The 18,301-nt window shown below is 36.5% G+C and overlaps 1 protein-coding gene across 2 annotated transcripts; it reads left to right on the top strand.

Annotated features, from left to right (window-relative positions):
- Positions 1 to 1,524: 1,524 nt before the first annotated feature.
- dbo (Kelch-like protein diablo) lies at positions 1,525 to 14,219 on the top strand. Of its 2 annotated transcripts, none has more exons than XM_090174790.1 (8): positions 1,525 to 1,663; positions 2,511 to 2,806; positions 8,410 to 8,682; positions 9,086 to 9,455; positions 10,315 to 10,642; positions 12,024 to 12,157; positions 12,717 to 12,925; positions 13,682 to 14,219. In XM_090174790.1, exons 2-8 carry the CDS (start codon positions 2,558 to 2,560, stop codon positions 13,871 to 13,873), a joined length of 1,755 nt encoding a protein of 584 aa, XP_090030916.1. In that variant the 5' UTR covers positions 1,525 to 1,663; positions 2,511 to 2,557; the 3' UTR covers positions 13,874 to 14,219. The 2 variants fall into 2 exon arrangements, with proteins under 2 accessions (XP_090030916.1, XP_090030917.1); XM_090174791.1 differs by having other exon boundaries at positions 1,565 to 1,663; positions 2,514 to 2,806.
- The last annotated feature ends 4,082 nt before the right edge of the window (positions 14,220 to 18,301 follow it).

Genomic DNA, 18,301 nt, shown 5'->3' with positions numbered 1-18,301 from the left:
TCTTCGGTTTCCCCTTCCATAAAAACTTTGTTGAGGTTAACGGTAATAGTTAGTGAAGGGAGCTGTTGGCTCGATCGCGTGGCATGCAGGGCTTGCTACCACCCTCCTACGCAGTGTAACCCGGCCACCTGAATTAAAAGGCTTCAAAAGTCGCTTGATGACTTAGGCCTAAGGTGGTGCCTTGGGTATTAGCCTAGCTGATTATTATTATTTAAAGGGCCCCACCGGCGTTTGAAATTCATCAGTTTCCCGCGCAAATCGTGGACATAGGGGAACCTACGACACGTTGTCTGCTACCTGGTTTTCTGGGTGAATTTTTCAATCACCGGTGGGGCCCTTTAAGAAGCTGTAGACGCTTCAATAAATCTTCTTCCAAAGAGATCACCAAGAAGTATTATTTCCGAGAGCCAGAACCTGAAAGTCACTGTTTATGTATTCCTCGTTAAAATAATGGAAATTTTTCACCTTTACGGCAGCAACAAGCTTTCCCTTTTAATCGGGTAGCTTTTTTGACATATTAAGGCTTGGCAAAAACTCGAAGTTCAGTTTACAGGTGAAAAGTTTCCATTATTTCAACAAGCACTAAATAAACAATAGCCTTGCGGGTCCTGGATTTTGGAAAACCTACTTCTTGGAGATTTCCTTTCGAGAATGATTTATTTAAGCGCCTAGTGGCGTAATGGCCCTAGACCCCTAGCTTCTCCAAAGTCGCGCCTACGATCTAGTGTCTGCTACAAACAAACTAAAAAGTCATAACGTTCTTTCTTAAATAAACTTTGGATATCTGAACCATTGAGTTGGGAATATTAATCTAGAGGTCCAATCAAAACGTCGGATTTCAGTATTTCGCGAAACAAATTTAAAAAAATAAGAATACTGCCGCCTGCTCCCAAATGAAGTAAAAACTTTATCATTCTACCCGTGGCGCGTCTATCTCTCAATAGTTCGTTCATATAAGACGCGTTTTCCGGCAAAAATATTTTTTTTCCCAAAATAATGGATGGCGCCACGGGTCAAATGATAACGTTTTCTCTTCATTTTAGAGGGGACAACACATTCGTAATTTTCAAAAACTTGTTTCGGAAGGGGCAGATTTGATTGGATCTCTAGATTAATATTCCCAACTCAATGATCTGAACCAGGATTGGAAATAAGTGGTGGTCTTTGGGTCAAAGACCAGTTTATTAATTGCTCGGACCAGTTTTTTTATTCAAAAGCTAGGGGTTCACTGGTACAGTGTCCAGTTTATTAATTCATAATAATTTACCGTTTTATTAACCAACTGGTCTACGTGACCATCTAAATAATTCAAGAGTTGGGAGTCACTCACCAAATAAAACAGATTAAAAAAAACCTTATTTTCAAGCCTGATCTGAACCATTCGAGCAACAGCAGTAGCTCACGGACTGTAAATTTTAGAGTAACTTTACTAAAAATTAGACAATTGTACTGACTCAAGCATCTGCTGGGTTTCTTTGGTGGCTAAGGCCATTGGCTGACACCATAAATTAAGTTAATTCAAAAAATTACTATGTTTTTTTTTTTCAATATATTCGTGTGAGTCCCTCTAAAGATTTCTTAGTTTGCACCTGCAATTTGCAAATGAGTTAATTTTAAGCGTATCGTTATATTTATTATTTTCAAGTTTAGATTTGTTTAATGGGTGAGTTAATTATAATTTTTAAGGTTATTTATATATTGAGTGTGTTTTTCAAATAAGCCTTAGCCTATACCTAATACCATTCGCAATGATCCGAGCTGCTTGATCGAGCAAAGTTTTTAATTCATTTCAACAAAATGATCAAAAATGAAACGACAAATCCAGGGTGTTAATTTCCGAAAATGTAATAATATTAAAGCATAGGTCCCCAAGTAATTATTAGACATTATTACACTATCCAGAATGCTATTGACAAGCCCATCCAATCAAAACGTTTGAGCAGTAGTACAAGGGATGGCAGTAATATATCTAGAAACTACTTCTGCTGTAATTACAGTGGCTGTAAGAGAGGGACTAAAGTGTTAGAGTCTCCTCTTGAATTTGGTTCTTTGGTCAGTGAAGACGGTTATCTTAAAGGGATCCCTCACTCGCAACAGGGGAAGGCATAGGGGTCACCAAAAAACTGGTTTTGAAGCACACTGCAAGTCTGGATTTTATGTTACCCCTATGCCTCCCCCTGTTGTGAGTGATGGATCCCTTTAACAAACAATGCCCAATACATGTAATTTTGTATTGTGCATTACATTCTGTAATATGAAGCTCAAGTTGGACAAATTCTTAGCTTTAAATAATGTTAGACACCATCGTAGCAGTTCTAAGACACAATTTTTTTTTCACATGTGCTATGCATTCTACGTACTTGTTGTTTTTTAGCATATTCAATTTCTGAAGTTTGTAAATAGAGTAATGCTTCTTGCTTTAAACTGCATTTGGGTCTCTGGGTTATCTGACTTTTGCTAAAAGAAGTTAGTCTACCCAATAATAGTTTCATCAAGCATTTCTTTTTCAGAAGGTTCTTAATATTTTCAATTCACCATTTCCACGTTTCGCCACACGATGGGGGAGATCTTACATCCGGACCTTGATCGTCCAGCCTCCCCTGCTCGTCTTGAATATACATCAGAAAAGCATCCAAGACATACTTTGGAAGCTATTAATTTACTAAGAAAGCACAGGGAGCTCTGTGACGTTGTGCTGTTGGTTGGAACTAGAAAAATATTTGCGCATAGAGTGATCTTGTCTGCATGTTCACCATATTTTCAAGCCATGTTCACTGGAGAATTAGTAGAAAGCAGGCAAACTGAGGTAAAATTATCTTAACATTAAATATTCAGCAATATTCTTATCTAATTAATTGAAGTATTTAAGAAAATGATGTAATGGGGGATGTATGAAAGTTCCTATACAAGCTTCACATTTACCATTGTGCAATATTACAATGTGTCAAAAAATCTAAATGTGACCACCACAGTTATATAACTTTCATACTCACCCTCTCCAAAGGGAGTTCATTACAATTCTGGTTTTGTGTATCCACAATCACAACAAAACCTTTGACCCCTAAATGTCCCAATTAAACGATTGATTCTTGGTCATAATGGCTTGGCTGTTGCTCACGTGATTGGTCATGCACTCCATGACAGGGTTAGCATGGAACCAGCCATACCGTTTTAACCACCTGGTCATAACTGGTTATAGCCTCTATTTTTTTTTAAATAAAAAAATTCCCATATTTTATTTAGTTTAGCCGTTGTTTCATATTTAAACAAATTGGGGTGAGTTCAAATTCTCCTAATTGACAGGGGGTAGTTTTAAAGTTCAAAAGTTCGCTGCCTCGCTTCGGTGACTCGGTCGGCGCGTCCTTAACAAAAACTAGGGGGAAATCAAAATAATTTAATTATTTAATGTAGTTATTTTTCTTACTTTGTTTAGTTTCTAATTTACAACAATAACAGCAGACAATTTCCTACTTAGAAAGTAAAAGAGGATGTTTACACTTAAGCTAGCTTTAACCAAAAAAAAATGGTTATATCTAAATTAAAAACAACAGGTTTGGCTTTTTTCAAAAATATCCGGCTTTTTTCCAACCGTGCTCCATGAAGCTACTGGGGAGACGCATTTGGTAGAATTTTTACCTCAAAGATCAGCGTGGCTATACAGCCTCAATATTGCACACTTTCCCTCTGGTGGCTTTGCTAGATGATTATTTGTATATTTTTATTATTTTGTAAATATTTAAAGGAAAAGTCCAGGTTGGGTAAAACTTGGGTCTATTTGAAAGATCATGTTTAAATAAACTCAAAAATATCAGTCGTAAAATTGTATCTTTTTTAATAACAAGAAATTAATTTTTAAGCGAGCCAAATTTACCCGCCAAGCGATCTGCCATTTTGTTTCGCGATGACATTTTAGGACTTTAATCACGCTCTATAACAGCGCTCTGTTCCCTGCGCGAGTTTGCTCCGCGTGCGGTCTGCGGAGGGAAGGCAATCTGACCAAAGTGAAGTTGACCACCGGTGCGTAGGTGTGATAAAAATCAAGTCCAAATTTCTGGGTGAAGCCTTGAGCCACTAATCGAGCTTTAAACCTGGCCACCGCTCCATCAGCTGTACGCTTTATATCGTACACCCATTTACTGCCCACAATTTTTCTATCTTGAGGTTTTGGTACTAACTTAATTTCACGTTCTTTTATCGTATCGTATTCAACCTGCATGACATGCTTCCATTGATCAACTTCCTTGCTCTGTACCGCTTCATCGTATGACAGTGGTATTTCCAAACAATGAGCCTCTATGTTACTCCCGTCCTGCCCTTAAAATCGAATAGCTGCGGATCATAGATCTCATTACTACCTTCATAATACCGGACAACATCATTGGGAGAACGTAATGTCACTTTATCCTTCTTATAGTATACATCAATTCTGTTCCCAGTCTTTTGTTTCTTCTCCATCCGTATCCAGGCTGCCATATCAACTGTGTGTGGTGTTCTTGGTATTTGAAACGTAACTTCTTCATCCCCCTCATCCTCATAACTCGCATGTTCATCATCATCATCCTCCTCAGATTCATCGGTCGCTATCTGCCGTCCCTGATTTGGGTTTTTCGTTTCCCCAGGGTGTCCCTGGACCTCATCCTTGGGTTTGCTTTTAATGGCTTCTGCATGCGGTTGTTCCTGGATGCTTTCCTCTACCGGAGCAGCTTCCCATAAACCGTTGAAATGATTTTGGTAATTCACATCCTTAGTTTCATTTAGTGACTTTATCCCAAGCTTTGTTTCTTCAAACCTTACATGTTTGGTCTCAATGGCATGCCTCTCGCTCGTATACCAAATACGGTAGCCCTTGGTCTTAATCGCGTAACCAACCATAATCCCTAGCTTGGCCCTCCTGGCAAATTTATTTCTGTATGGTTTCGGAACAAACGTGAATGCTAGACATCCATAACACTTCAAGTGACTAATCGAGGGTTTCCTATTCGACCATCGTTCTTCTGGGACAATGCCTTTGAGCTTTGAATGTGGCAGTCTATTGACTAAATAAGCTTGACAATATAATGCCTCACCCCACAAGGGTTGTGGGAGTTGAGCATCTTCTAATAGGGTTCGCACTCCTTCGATTAAAGTTCGGTTTAGGCGTTCGGCAATGCCGTTCATCTCCGGTGAATATACATTTGTCCTCTCGACTTAGATTCCTTCTTCCTCACAGTAACGTTCAAAGATATGTGCGCAATACTCCAACCCGTTATCGGTTCTAAGCCGTTTCAGTGCCTGTCCGGTTTGTTTTTCAGCCCATGCCCGATAAATCTTGAATTTATCAAATGCTTCGTTCTTTCTGCACATCATATATACTGTAACCTTCCGGGAATAGTCGTCCATGAAGCTTATGAAATATCTTGCTCCCCCTTGGGAATCAACGGGTGCTGGCCCCCAAACATCGCTATGTACAAGCTCCAATTGTAGAGTAGTTGTGATCGCTGGAATTGGATTTGATGAGATCGTGTCGCTTTTGAGAATATGCAAGGATGACATATTTGCATGGTCTGACTGATCTTCGGGATACCTTCAACCATATGATTTCGTTCTAAATCCTGCAATCTCTGTATACTCTGATGACCAAGCCGACGATGCCAAAGCTCTGTGGCCTCCGTAATGCTAATAAGGCTGGTCTTGTCTATCCGTGTTTCTTGAAGTGGTGGGATATCATCCAAATCGGTTACCGCATCTAGAATGTAGAGGTTGTTCGCCTGTAAAGATGCCGTCATATATAATTTTTGTTTTATCGTAAACCTTGATACAGCGGGACCCAATTACGGCTGAAAAACCAGATTGATCAACCCTTCTTGCAGAGAGTAAATTTCTGGAATACTTTGGGACGTATATCACATCTCGCAAATAAACTAGGTTACTAGTCCCATTGCATCGTACCATCAAGGCAATGTCACCTGTACCCATCGCCTTGGCACTCCCCTGTGCAATGTCTATCGGGGCCTCCATATCCCTGTAATTATAAAACCATTCTTTTCTGTTGCAAAAATGATGTGTCGCCGCTGAATCATATGCAAAACCGTCCTTGTCGGTCGTCGCCACCACACATGTTGCGGACGCAAAAAATGACTGTGCGACTCTGCCTCTATTCCTATAAGTTTGACCTCGATGGCTCTGTTGGGAATGAAATCTGTTAGCTTGATATCATTGGTCCATGCGACAATCTCGCGAAGTATGGCCCTTTTTATTGCATATAGTACATAGAGGTCCCTCATTATTAGCATAACAATTTCGTGCAATGTGCCCCACTTAATGACAATTATAGCACTCGGGTCCCCGCTGCTGTGAAGCACCCCGTCTAGAATACCGTCGACTAGAACGTAGGTGAGAAGAAAAACTTGACTGTACCGCTGGCTCCAGCGTGTCTTCCAATGCGATCTGCCTTTGCCGCTCATATTCTGACAGCAATAATGCTTTAACATTCTTTGGTAAAAATTCGCTATTTTCTAATGCGTAGGCCCGGACTACGGTGTTCTCATATTGGGGTGGCAATCGATGAATTAGTTGGTAAGCTATCTCATCATCACCCAATGTTTTCATTCAACTGGTCAGCCACTTGAAGCACCCTGGCAATGTAAGCAGACATAGACTCTGGTGGGGTATAACGCAGGCTAAGAAATTCCGATCTTAACGCCACTATACGGGCCCTCGACTTCATTTCATGAGTATCAGACAGTAAATCCCAAGCCTCCTTAGCAGTCTTACAAGAACCAATTATCCCCTTATGAGGATTATCCACCGCAAGATAAATTTTAGACAACGCCCTCTGATTACAGTCGGAATAAGCCTTGGTCTGGGCTGGCGTAACCCCTTCACCTGTGGGTGCTGGATCAGTGCCATCAATAATTCCCCAAAGACTGAAGTCACATAAGACCATCCGCATGTCCGCCTTCCATTGACCGTAATTCCCATCATTTAATTTCAAAAACGTAAAGGTACTTGCGGAAGAATCAGTATGCCGGCCATCCGCCATTTTGAATTTTCTCTGACAATGTGGACGTCGGCTGCGAAGCCTTGCCGACCAGCGGGGAAAAAACGTTACTTCCCAAATTATCCTCTGCTACCATGGTAGAAAGTAAACGATTACCAATAGACTTCCTTTGCTGGTTAATTTAATTAGTAGTATAAACAATATATTTACACATCCAACATTTAGAATTCGGCATAACGTCCTCTAGCCTAACCTATCATCTCAACATACTAAGGAGGAACAACAAGGCTGCCAACATGCTGAAGGAATATTTTAGACATAATTTATCACTAGAGGTCGCGCTAATATTATACGGGGGTCAAGGCAGCTTACTTGGCAGGTAAATTTCGCTCGTTTAAAAATTAATTTCTCATCATTAAAAAAGATAAAATTTTACGACTGATATTTTTGAGTATATTTAAACATGATCTTTCAAATAGACCCAAGTTTTACCCAACCTGGACTTTTCCTTTAAGAGAAAGTTGAACACTCAAAGGTGCGGAAGTTTCTTCTTGAAATAGGCAGTTTTTACAAGCTGTATATAGTTTTTAAAATCAAAGCAAGCACCACCTCTTAAAATTATAAAATCCCAAGCTTCTATAAACCATTGAAGAGACTTGCTTATTATAAGGATAAACCAAATGTTTTGTAACGGAGAACTATGCTATTTCACTTTTTAATACCACAGTGCCATTGAATTTTTAGCAGCCATCCCTGTTTTGGGAAAAATAAACATAAGAACAAGGAGTGTTGGTTTAAGATAACTCTCTGCAACATTTTCACAGACTAGTTTAACATTTTCTTGCCAATAGAGGGATTCTATAAAGTGCTTTTTACCTGTTACGGCATCTGAAAAATCTTTGTATGTCCAAATCTTAACCCTCTTTAATAGACTAAAATAAATAGGGGTGGAATAGTTAACCGTTGCTGCTACTTCAAAACTGGATGCTAGCTAGCTAGCTAAGAAGGGATCACTGGATTGGTTGATATTTCAGCTAGCTTTTATTGACTTGCTGAGAAATAACGGTGGTAGACTTAAATCATGATACCTAATGGAGCATGTGGCGCCATCTAAGTTCGCTGACAGTTATATTTAAAACAAAAGGCTTAAAAAAATGTCAGTTTAACTATAAACTATACATTTATCTCATACTTCAAACTTGTTAAATTAAAATATAAATTATTAATTGAATTAATCATAAGACGTGAAAAATGGCAGAAACAACCTCAGTGACTAGTGAAGTCTTGAAGCTCTGAGGCTGGCAGCCATGCTGTCACGAAATGTTCCCCTTTTTTCCTTCCCCATTGCAAAATCTATTGAGGCTAGGAATCTGTTGCAATTTATACTTTTGTCTATAAGCTTACTCTTATTTCATCATAATTTTTTGCAGGTCACTATTAGAGATATAGATGAGCATGCAATGGATATGTTAATTGAGTTTGCTTACACTTCGCACATTGTTGTTGAGGAGTCAAATGTTCAAGTTCTGCTTCCTGCAGCTTGTTTGTTACAAATGACAGAAATTCAAGAAGTTTGCTGTGACTTCCTAAAACGTCAACTAGATCCATCCAATTGTCTTGGTATTAGGGCCTTTGCGGATACCCATTCTTGTCGTGAATTATTGAGGATAGCGGATAAATTCACTCAGCATAATTTCCAAGAGGTACTGTTTAAATTTCTCAATTATATAATTATTGAACCAAGCAGGACTTTATGGCAAAAAACAATGAAAGAGTGAAACAAGACAATATGTTATTGAAAGTGTCATGGTACTTCAGCATGTATGCATGTCTTCATGGTGAAGGCTTTTTTTTATGATAATGCAGAGTTTTTGCTGCTTTTTTTTTTGTCTAGATGTAATTGCTACCTCTAAAATAAAAATTACTTGTGCAATAAGTAAATAAATCAAAGTTATCAGAAAGCTATATGCTAGACATGCTTTTTTAAATAGATAAATTTTGAGAACTTATTTTTCAAGCATTTTCTAGTATAGTCTGCACTCAAATACGATTTTCCTATTTGTAGAAATACCTTTTGTAAGAGTCTGGTTTTCTTTTCTATCACAGGTTATGGAAAGTGAAGAATTTTTATTATTACCAGTTAATCAACTAATAGATATAATATCAAGTGACGAACTTAACGTGCGCAGTGAAGAGCAAGTCTTCAATGCTGTAATGGCTTGGGTGAAATACAATGTTTCAGAAAGAAGGCAACATTTGGCTCAAGTTTTGCAGCATGTGAGACTTCCCCTTCTGTCACCAAAATTCCTCGTGGGAACTGTTGGCTCGGATCTCCTAATTAAGAGTGATGAAGCTTGCAGAGACCTTGTGGATGAAGCCAAAAACTATTTACTACTTCCTCAAGAAAGGCCTTTAATGCAAGGACCTAGAACCCGTCCTCGAAAACCTGTCAGAAGAGGAGAAGTTCTCTTTGCTGGTGAGTTTATTTTTAATTCTAGACCAAATAACAAATTGAATAGAGCTTGCAAGTATTTGGTTTTTACTTGCAAAATTGACAAATTTAATAAGTGTATAAAGAATTTTTTGGTATTCAAAATATCAAATAACTGCCTGAATTTCCTTCTTAAGAGCCAATTAATGAAAACTAGCTCACTAAATTTAAGGTTGATGTATATTGTGTACATGCTATTTATTGAGTAAAAGAAACATAAGGTTCAAAGTTTTTTAGTAATGGTACCCTTACCAAAAAATAAGTGGTCTAGGAAATACTAAGTTGGTATTTGTTCCAAAAACCAACTAAATACGTACTTAAAACCAAATTACAAATAATATGTAATTTTCTGACCACTAGAAACCAACTAATTACCAACTTAAAGAAAAAAGTATTTTCCCATCAACTTAATAACAACTTATTACCCCTTTAACTAGTTTATTGAAATATTCTGACCACTTGAGCCTACTTAAAACCCACTTAACGTCAACTAAAATGTGTATACCAACTAAATACCAACTAAAATCCAACTTATTTTATGGTAAGGGTAGTTAAGACTGATGATTGGTATAGTGAAAGTTGAATCTCCAAAGAGCCAATGCCTACAGGGCAAACAGACCTTAAGTCAAAAAACCTTGGAGCAGCACCGATATGTTAGGCACAGGTCTAGTTTTACTACTTTTGCTAGTGTAATGTTTATTTTTAAATTTGTTTACTAGTTATTCAGGGTTTTAAATATTTGATTTTGTGTTTGACACATCTAAAAACTATCTTTTAATTTGATCCCCTTAAAGCAAAATTGACTTTTAGAACCATATACATGACTAATATACTTATTTTGCAGTTGGTGGATGGTGTAGTGGAGATGCCATCGCAAGTGTGGAAAGATATGATCCTCAAACTAATGAGTGGAGGATGGTTGCTCCCATGACGAAGAGGAGGTGTGGTGTCGGGGTGGCTGTTCTTAATGATCTGATGTATGCAGTTGGAGGTCATGATGGACAATCTTATTTAAATAGCATTGAACGATATGACCCACAAACTAATCAGTGGAGTAGTGATATAGCTCCAACTAGTTCATGTAGAACAAGTGTGGGTGTTGCAGTCCTAGAAAACTACCTTTATGCTGTTGGTGGACAAGATGGAGTTTCCTGTCTCAATTTTGTTGAAAGGTATCGTATGAAATATGTATGTATATGATATTTTACTGACTGTGGTAACGTATTTACTACACAAAATCCAGTAGTAATAGTTAATTAAGATGCTTCTGAACATATTTCAAGAGGCTTTCACAATCATAGCTGTTTGAACTTTAAATTCAAATTATCCATAGCTATATTGTAAATATTAAATTAACAAATCAGTCATTATATATCAATATTCATAATCACGTAACAATTAAAGCATTCATGACAAAAAAATAAAATATTAGTTCTATCTACCTATCAGATAAAATTAAAGCAATTCTTGTTACTATTATCAGGAATCCATACCTTTACTTTGAATGCTTATCGCAGCAGATTTTAGTCTTGACCCTTACCAAAAAAATAAGTTGGCTAAAAACCACTTAGGACAACTTGTTTTTCAACTTGGTTTTCAGTTTGTATTTGGGACAAATGCCTACTTAAAAATAACTTAAATCCTCTTTATTAATCAACTTATTTCCAACTAAACCAGAATCAACATTTACATTTAACTACTTAAAAGCAACTTCAAAATATTATGTAATTTCCTGACTGCTAAAAACCAACTAATTATAAACTTAGCAAAAGCAGTATTTTCCTACCAACTGAATAACAATTACCCCTTTAATAGTAACTTGATATATGCTGACAACTTGAGCCTACTTAATACCAACTCAATATCAACTAATAATGTGTATACAAACTAAATACATACTGAAATCCAACTTATTTTTTGGTAAGGGCATGCACAGAGGGGATTTTTTTATCTCAGAGGCTGGGCCATAGCCGTCAGAGTGATCTTACCCTACGCGATACGGTAGGCTATCCCTTACTACTTTTGAGACAAATACCAACTAAATATTAACTAAAAACCTACTTAAAAACAACTTTACACCAACTAGACTTCAAACTTACTTAACAAAACCAACTTAAAAAAAATTTTATTTTCTGACTACTAAAAACCAACTAATTACAAACTTAAAGAAAAAAGTGTTTTCCCACCAACTTAATAACAACTTATTACCCCTTTAACTTGTTTATTGAAAAATGCTGACAACTTAAAATCAACTTAATACCAAGTAAAATGTGTATACCAACTAAATACAAATTTAAATCCAACTTATTTTTTGGTAAGGGTAAGCATTCCAAGCAGAGCTATGGATTCTTGCTATTATCTCCACAAACAAAATGGCACCTCAATAACATAAGACTGAAATGTGCTAAACATTAATAGTTCATTATTTCTCACTAATGTTATGTGGTGTCATCATTTTAAATGGTAGCAGCAAGAAACCATTTGGTTTAAGTTAGGTTTGTAACTTTAATTTAAAAATATTCAAGAAAAATAACTGTATACATATATTGTTAGATATGACCCTCAATCAAATCGTTGGAGTAAAGTCGCTCCTATGAGTACAAAAAGGCTTGGAGTTGCAGTGGCAGTTTTAGGTGGCTATTTATATGCTGTAGGTGGATCTGATGGAACATCACCCCTCAATTCTGGTTAGTAAAATATTATGTATTATACCTCGTACAAGGAGTCTGAAATTATTTGTTTTACTAAAAATGGATTCAAAGATTTTTTGCTCAACTCTTCTCTTTCCTAAAAAATTTGGCTAAATCTTCCAGAGCCAAACAACATTCTAATTTTTGACAGTTTTAAAGGGAAACTTTAATATCTTCAAAATTTGCATTTAAAAAGTGAACAAGACTAATTAGTATCATTTAGTATGAAGTGTAGAATATATTTGTTTTTAATTTTTCATCAATTAACACCGATTAGGAGCATTTTATTTTAAAAAAGTTTAAAAAATTTGTGGGTGTAATTTAATGGTTTATTTGCAAACCGGTATGGTATGATAGTTATTTTCTATAAACGTTTGTACAGTGAATTGTTTGTCTACAAAAAGGTTCTTTCGTCTATAGTTTTCCTTCACAAGTGAAAAAACATATTTCAGTGTTTTACAGCCTGAATAAATTTTATCTTTAACCTGTGTAGAAAAGCTAAAGTAAGGCCAACTTGATAAATTTGGAAATAATTGTATTATTAATCCTATTGTAGTTGAAAGATTTGACCCTAGAAACAACCGCTGGGCTACAGTTGCATCAATGGGAACAAGACGAAAACATCTAGGATGTGCTGTATACAACAATATGATATATGCTGTTGGTGGAAGGGATGATACAACAGAATTAAGCAGTGCAGAAAGATATAATCCACAAACAAATCAATGGCAACCAATTGTTGCGATGACATCCAGAAGATCTGGGGTAAGTGTAATTAACTAATTTGTATAATCCATATCAATATGTAAAATCATGGATTAACAAAGGTTGCTAAAGGATGTACCTTAAACCATATACCTATACACTGAGTTAGAGTTTGTTTTACTTTTTTCTTTTCATCACCGTGGCTATGCTGGACCTAGTGGAAATGGATATTTCAAGCAAAACCTATTCCAATATTTGGAATTTGTTCAACCTTTAATTAATTCACTGTACCATGTTCTACAGTAGATTCACTATTTAGTTAGTGGTATAATCAACTAATAGTCAAATCAGTTATAATAGTTAACCCCTCACTTGCCTATATTATATTTAGGGCATAGCCGTTAGTGTAGAGCAGTGGATGGTGAAACTACCTTATCTTGCCATTGTGGAAATGGTTATTGTTATACTGTAGCTTCTCTGAGTTATGTTGCTTGGTAGATAATCCTCCGAAAGTGCACATTATTACTTGAGAAAGCTCATTTATTATAATACGAGAGTTTCTGTAGCATTCACAGTTAGGCAAAAAAAACAAGGATGGTATTATTGGTACTCATGTCCATTTTAAAAAAATACTATCATAATAGACATTAATAAAGCTGATAGATGGGTGTTCAGTTTTTAACATTCAATTATTCTTTTTAAAAAAAACCTAATAAGTTATAATATATACACTTAGACGTGTGTTGGTGGTAAAGGGTTCATGTTAGGAAAAAGTTTATACAAATACATAATCTAGGAATTTTACTTGTCTTTTAGGTTGGATTAGCAGTTGTGAATGGACTGCTGTATGCTGTTGGAGGCTTTGATGGCACAACATATTTAAAGACAATTGAAGTGTTTGATCCAGAGCAAAATCAGTGGCGTCTCTGCGGTAGTATGAACTATAGACGATTAGGCGGCGGTGTGGGTGTTGTTAGGCTACCGCAACACGAAACTCATTATTGGTGACATTGAGCCTAATCGTCACGTATGGAATTGTAATCAGGGCCAGATTAACTCGCAGGTGGTTTTGGAATCTGAGGGATGCTCAATATAGAGTGGAACAATAATTACTATTCCTTCTATGGCCCATTCCATTCAGAAAGTGATCTTCTGTTACTGTAAGGCGAGCGTTCGATTTTTATAACTAGGTTTTATGAAAAATTAGCCATTAGAAAAGCTCTGCACATCCACCATATATTAATCCAGCCCTGAATGATACTCATTTGTGTTAAATGACTGAAAGTGCTACTGTGTAATCTAAAGAGAAATATTTTTCTTGGGAAGAATGTGCATTATTACCGATTTATTTATATTATAGTTTTAAATTAAACTTTATTAAAAAACATCTCTACTTTTATTTTACATGTTACAAACATAAGGCATACTTCTACAACTTTTAGGCTGAAGCTATTCAGACCATAGTATGGGACCTAAAATACAAGGTTCCATTAGAACTTAAACTGACATGCAAACCCAGTACAAACGGCTTGTGCTAGACAGAAATTCTTGAATGGTGATTCTTTGTGGTTAAAAAATTACATACAACAGAATTTTTAAACATAGTAAGGTTGTGTTTATCCCTACATATCCACAACTTGATTGTGTGTGGTTGCTGGTAATGTCAAGAGCTGGTTAAGTAAAAAACGTTTACAAGAATTTATTAATACTCTGCGGGATTGAAATGTTCAGATAATCCGCAGATATCATGGTTGAATTTTCCACCTGCATGAGTATGGGAATAGAAATATTTCCCAGAACGAGAGGGGGGGGGGAACCAAAAATATGACCACCCCCATATTCCTGAGATTTATTAGAGAAGCCATGTCCCCTCCAAAACTCGTTCTAGCTTTGGCTTAATGTTTTTATTGAACCCTCAAAAAGTAAACTATTCTTATTTTCTAAGTATTTATTTTAACTCCCAAAAGAAGATCAAGCGATATCACTGCTATATGTCCAATTCATTACTAAAAATTTCTAGTTTTATGTTTATTTAACGAGCTACATTAAGTTAAATTGAAACCACCAATAGTTATTTACAATAGCTTTCTAGCACCATTCTTTGTAACGCTTACCGAACCAAAGCAGATTACCAATTGGAAACGGTCTTATATCATCGATTCAATGATAAAACAAGATGAGGAAATATTAAATCGCACAAACTGGCCCTACCTGTATAGGATCCAACGCTATCGGGAATTAAGGAAACCAAACATGAGAACGGATGAAGTATGACCACATAAACTTAAGAATGGCCCTAAGGGCCTGAAGATTGCACATTTGAATGTGAATAGATTGAAAAATAAAATTTTAGGGATTGAGTATTTACTTCAATTTTACCAGATCGACATCCTTGGCATAACTGAGACCTTCTTATATCCAGAAATACCAGATACTCTTGTTGCGATTCCTGGATACTCTATGATAAGGGAAGATAGAATGGAAACTGGAGGCGGTGGGATATGTCTATACTATAAAAATGGCATTCAAATTGTCAAGAAAACCCTTGATCAAACTGACAAGCTCCCAACAATAATTGAAGTCATTTGGACTCTCATTTCCTATCCAAACTCAAGTGACCTTGTTATTGGTATAATTTATATACCACCCCGTCATTTCAATAACTTACTGACTGACAAGTTACGTAGACAGATGGACCTTCTTCTGACTGACCACAAGACCGAACTTATCCTTCTGGGCGATACAAATTGTGATATCGCAGCTAAACCAAAATCTACCAAAACAAGAATCTTACTAGACGCCCTAACGGATTTTAAACAAATGGTCACTACCCCAACCAGAATTACCAGTGGGACAAACTATTTTAGACCATATCTACTCTAATTTTCCGGACAGATTACATCTGACTACAGTTGTTCCTGTTAGCTTCACGGATCACGAACTCATAAGTGTCGTAAGGAAGGAAAAAACTCTGCCCTAAAAATATAAAAGAAACTAAAATGGTACGAAATTATAGAAACCTAAATCCTGTCCTCTTTGTTAACAACATCCAAGAGGCCTTAGCAGCTGCAAGGTTTAATACCCCTAATGATGGCGCCTTAATACTTCAAAATATCATAATAAAGGAACTTAACTCTCAAGCCCCATATAAATATAAACATATATCAACACAACTTACTCCCTGGTTGACACCGGCAGTTAAATATAAGATGCATTTGAGAGACAAATTGAAGACAAAAATCAGAAACCCAAAGCTATGTGAAATATTTTCTGAGGCCTATAAGAAGCAAAGGAATAAAGTTGTCACCTTAATACGGAATACTAAATCTAATTACTTCAAAGAAAATCTCTCTAAAGATCAAAAACCATGCCATTTTTGGAAGACGATAACTCCCTTTCTTAAAGGTAGTCATAAAAAACAAGTGATTGCCAAGATTAAACAAAATGATGATTCTATTGAGGATCCTCAGGGCGTAGTGGACTACCTTAATGCATATTTTGTAGATGTCGCTGAAAAATTGATCGATAAAACCCAGATATCAACCTCGCATGCAAGCAATAATCTACCACCTTATACTATAACTAAGAAGTTAACTAACTTTGACATCGTGACGGAGGAGAGTCCTGAAGTCCATAAAACACAATAAGGCCATTGGCCTAGACAACATTCACCCAGTCATCCTAAGAAACCTCGCTGCTATTATTTCCAAATTTATTGCAAACCTCATCAATATGTCATTCTCAAAGGTTATCCCGGCTTTTAAAAAAGGAGACAAAGCTGACCCGGCTAGCTATCGTCCTCTCTCAGTCTTGGACGCTGCCTCCATATGCTGTGAAAAACTGGCCAGTAAAAATATAAGCTCATACCTTGAAGATAATAGGGCCTTATATTGGAATCAGTCTGGCTTTCGACCTGGTCACTCGACTCAGACCTCAATATTTAATTTACTTGAAACTATCATTCAGCAGCTAGAAAACGGACTATATGTACTAGTTATCTTCATCGACCTCTCAAAAGCGTTCGATACCGTATAGCACGAACCATTATTACAATCCCTTAGGATGGTTGGAGTTGATGGCACTGCCCATAAATGGCTCCAGTCATATCTTACGGATCGTCATCAGGTCGTCTCCCGCAATAATCATATTCCAACAATGCGTCAAGTTAAACATGGGGTGCCCCAGGGCAGTGTCCTGGGTCCGCTCTTGTTTAATGTATACTCTATGGATTTACATAAGAGCCTCATGTTCTCTGTAGCTAATGAATACGCAGATGACAATGCCATCTCATCGGCCAGTACAGACTTAACTACATTGATTTCTAATGCTGAAAGAGATCTATACGCACTTGAACAAGCCTTGACTAATAAAGGCTTATGCCTTAACAAAGAAAAAACAGAAATGATGCTCTTCTCCCCTTATCGAGAAAAGGCTGCTGCTGCTAGTGCTATAACCTCCATCTGTAATGGTGCCATCGCCAGGACTAAAACCTTTAAATACCTTGGACTACACTTTGAAGAATCTTTAGATTGGCACCCACATATACAGTATATCATCAGCAAAGTCAAGAGTAGACTTTGGCTTATGAAACCGCTCCAAAGCCATATCTCGATCGACTCTCTTAGACTAATTTTTAATGCTTTTATTAAACCAATCATCGACTATGGCATAATTTTCTATGCGTCGGCGACTAAATCTGATCTCGCTAATCTTCAGAAAGTCCTAAACAGCGCTACGAAATTAATTGCCGGATTCCCAAAATTTTCGTCATTAACTGAAGCTAAACATATTGCTCGTATTAATTCTATTGATTTATCCTATTGGCATAATCTCTTAATTTTTATGTATAAAATTAAAAAGAATCAAGTCCCACGTTATATCTTAGATAGATTCCTCCCCCCTCACCATAATATTAATACGAGAGGAGCTAATGATAACTTCTACATAGAAAAAATTCTCAAAACATTTCGGACAAAAACTTCTAAAAGTGTTAAAATAGTAGGCTCCCAAAATTGGAACAAACTTCCAAATCTCTTAAAAAACGTTGAGATCATTAATCTCTTCAAAAACCTAATCACCACCCATTATTTCCCTTACCAAAAAATAAGTGGTCTTGTAACTTTTTAAGTTGGTTTTAAGTTGGTATTTGGAACAAATGCCAACTAAATACCAACTAAAAACCTACTTAAAAACCACTTTACACCAACTTAAAACCAACTAAAAGCTTTCTTAATAAAGACCACTTAAAAACAACTTAAAACTTACTTAAAAAGACCTCTTAATAAAGACCACTTATAGCCAACTTAAAACCAACTTAAAAATTATAAGTAATTATCTGACCACTAAAAACCAACTTAAAACCAACTTCAAAAAATGAGTATTTTCCAGCCAACTTAAAAACAACTTATTACCTCTTTAAATAGTTTATTAAAATAT

The sequence above is a fragment of the Leiobunum rupestre genome, chromosome 5 (assembly GCF_980474605.1).
Source record: "Leiobunum rupestre chromosome 5, qqLeiRupe1.1.hap1, whole genome shotgun sequence".
NCBI classification, from domain to species: Eukaryota; Metazoa; Arthropoda; class Arachnida; order Opiliones; family Sclerosomatidae; genus Leiobunum; species Leiobunum rupestre.
This window is presented reverse-complemented; position numbering and strand designations above follow the sequence as displayed.

Coding starts and splice junctions, on each gene's coding strand:
- dbo (XM_090174790.1), top strand. CDS start 2,558: ATGGGGGAGATCTTACATCCGGACCTTGATCGTCCAGCCTCCCCTGCT. Junction 8,683..9,085: donor CTCAGCATAATTTCCAAGAG/GTACTGTTTAAA, acceptor TTTCTATCACAG/GTTATGGAAAGTGAAGAATT. Junction 10,643..12,023: donor TGTCTCAATTTTGTTGAAAG/GTATCGTATGAA, acceptor ATATATTGTTAG/ATATGACCCTCAATCAAATC.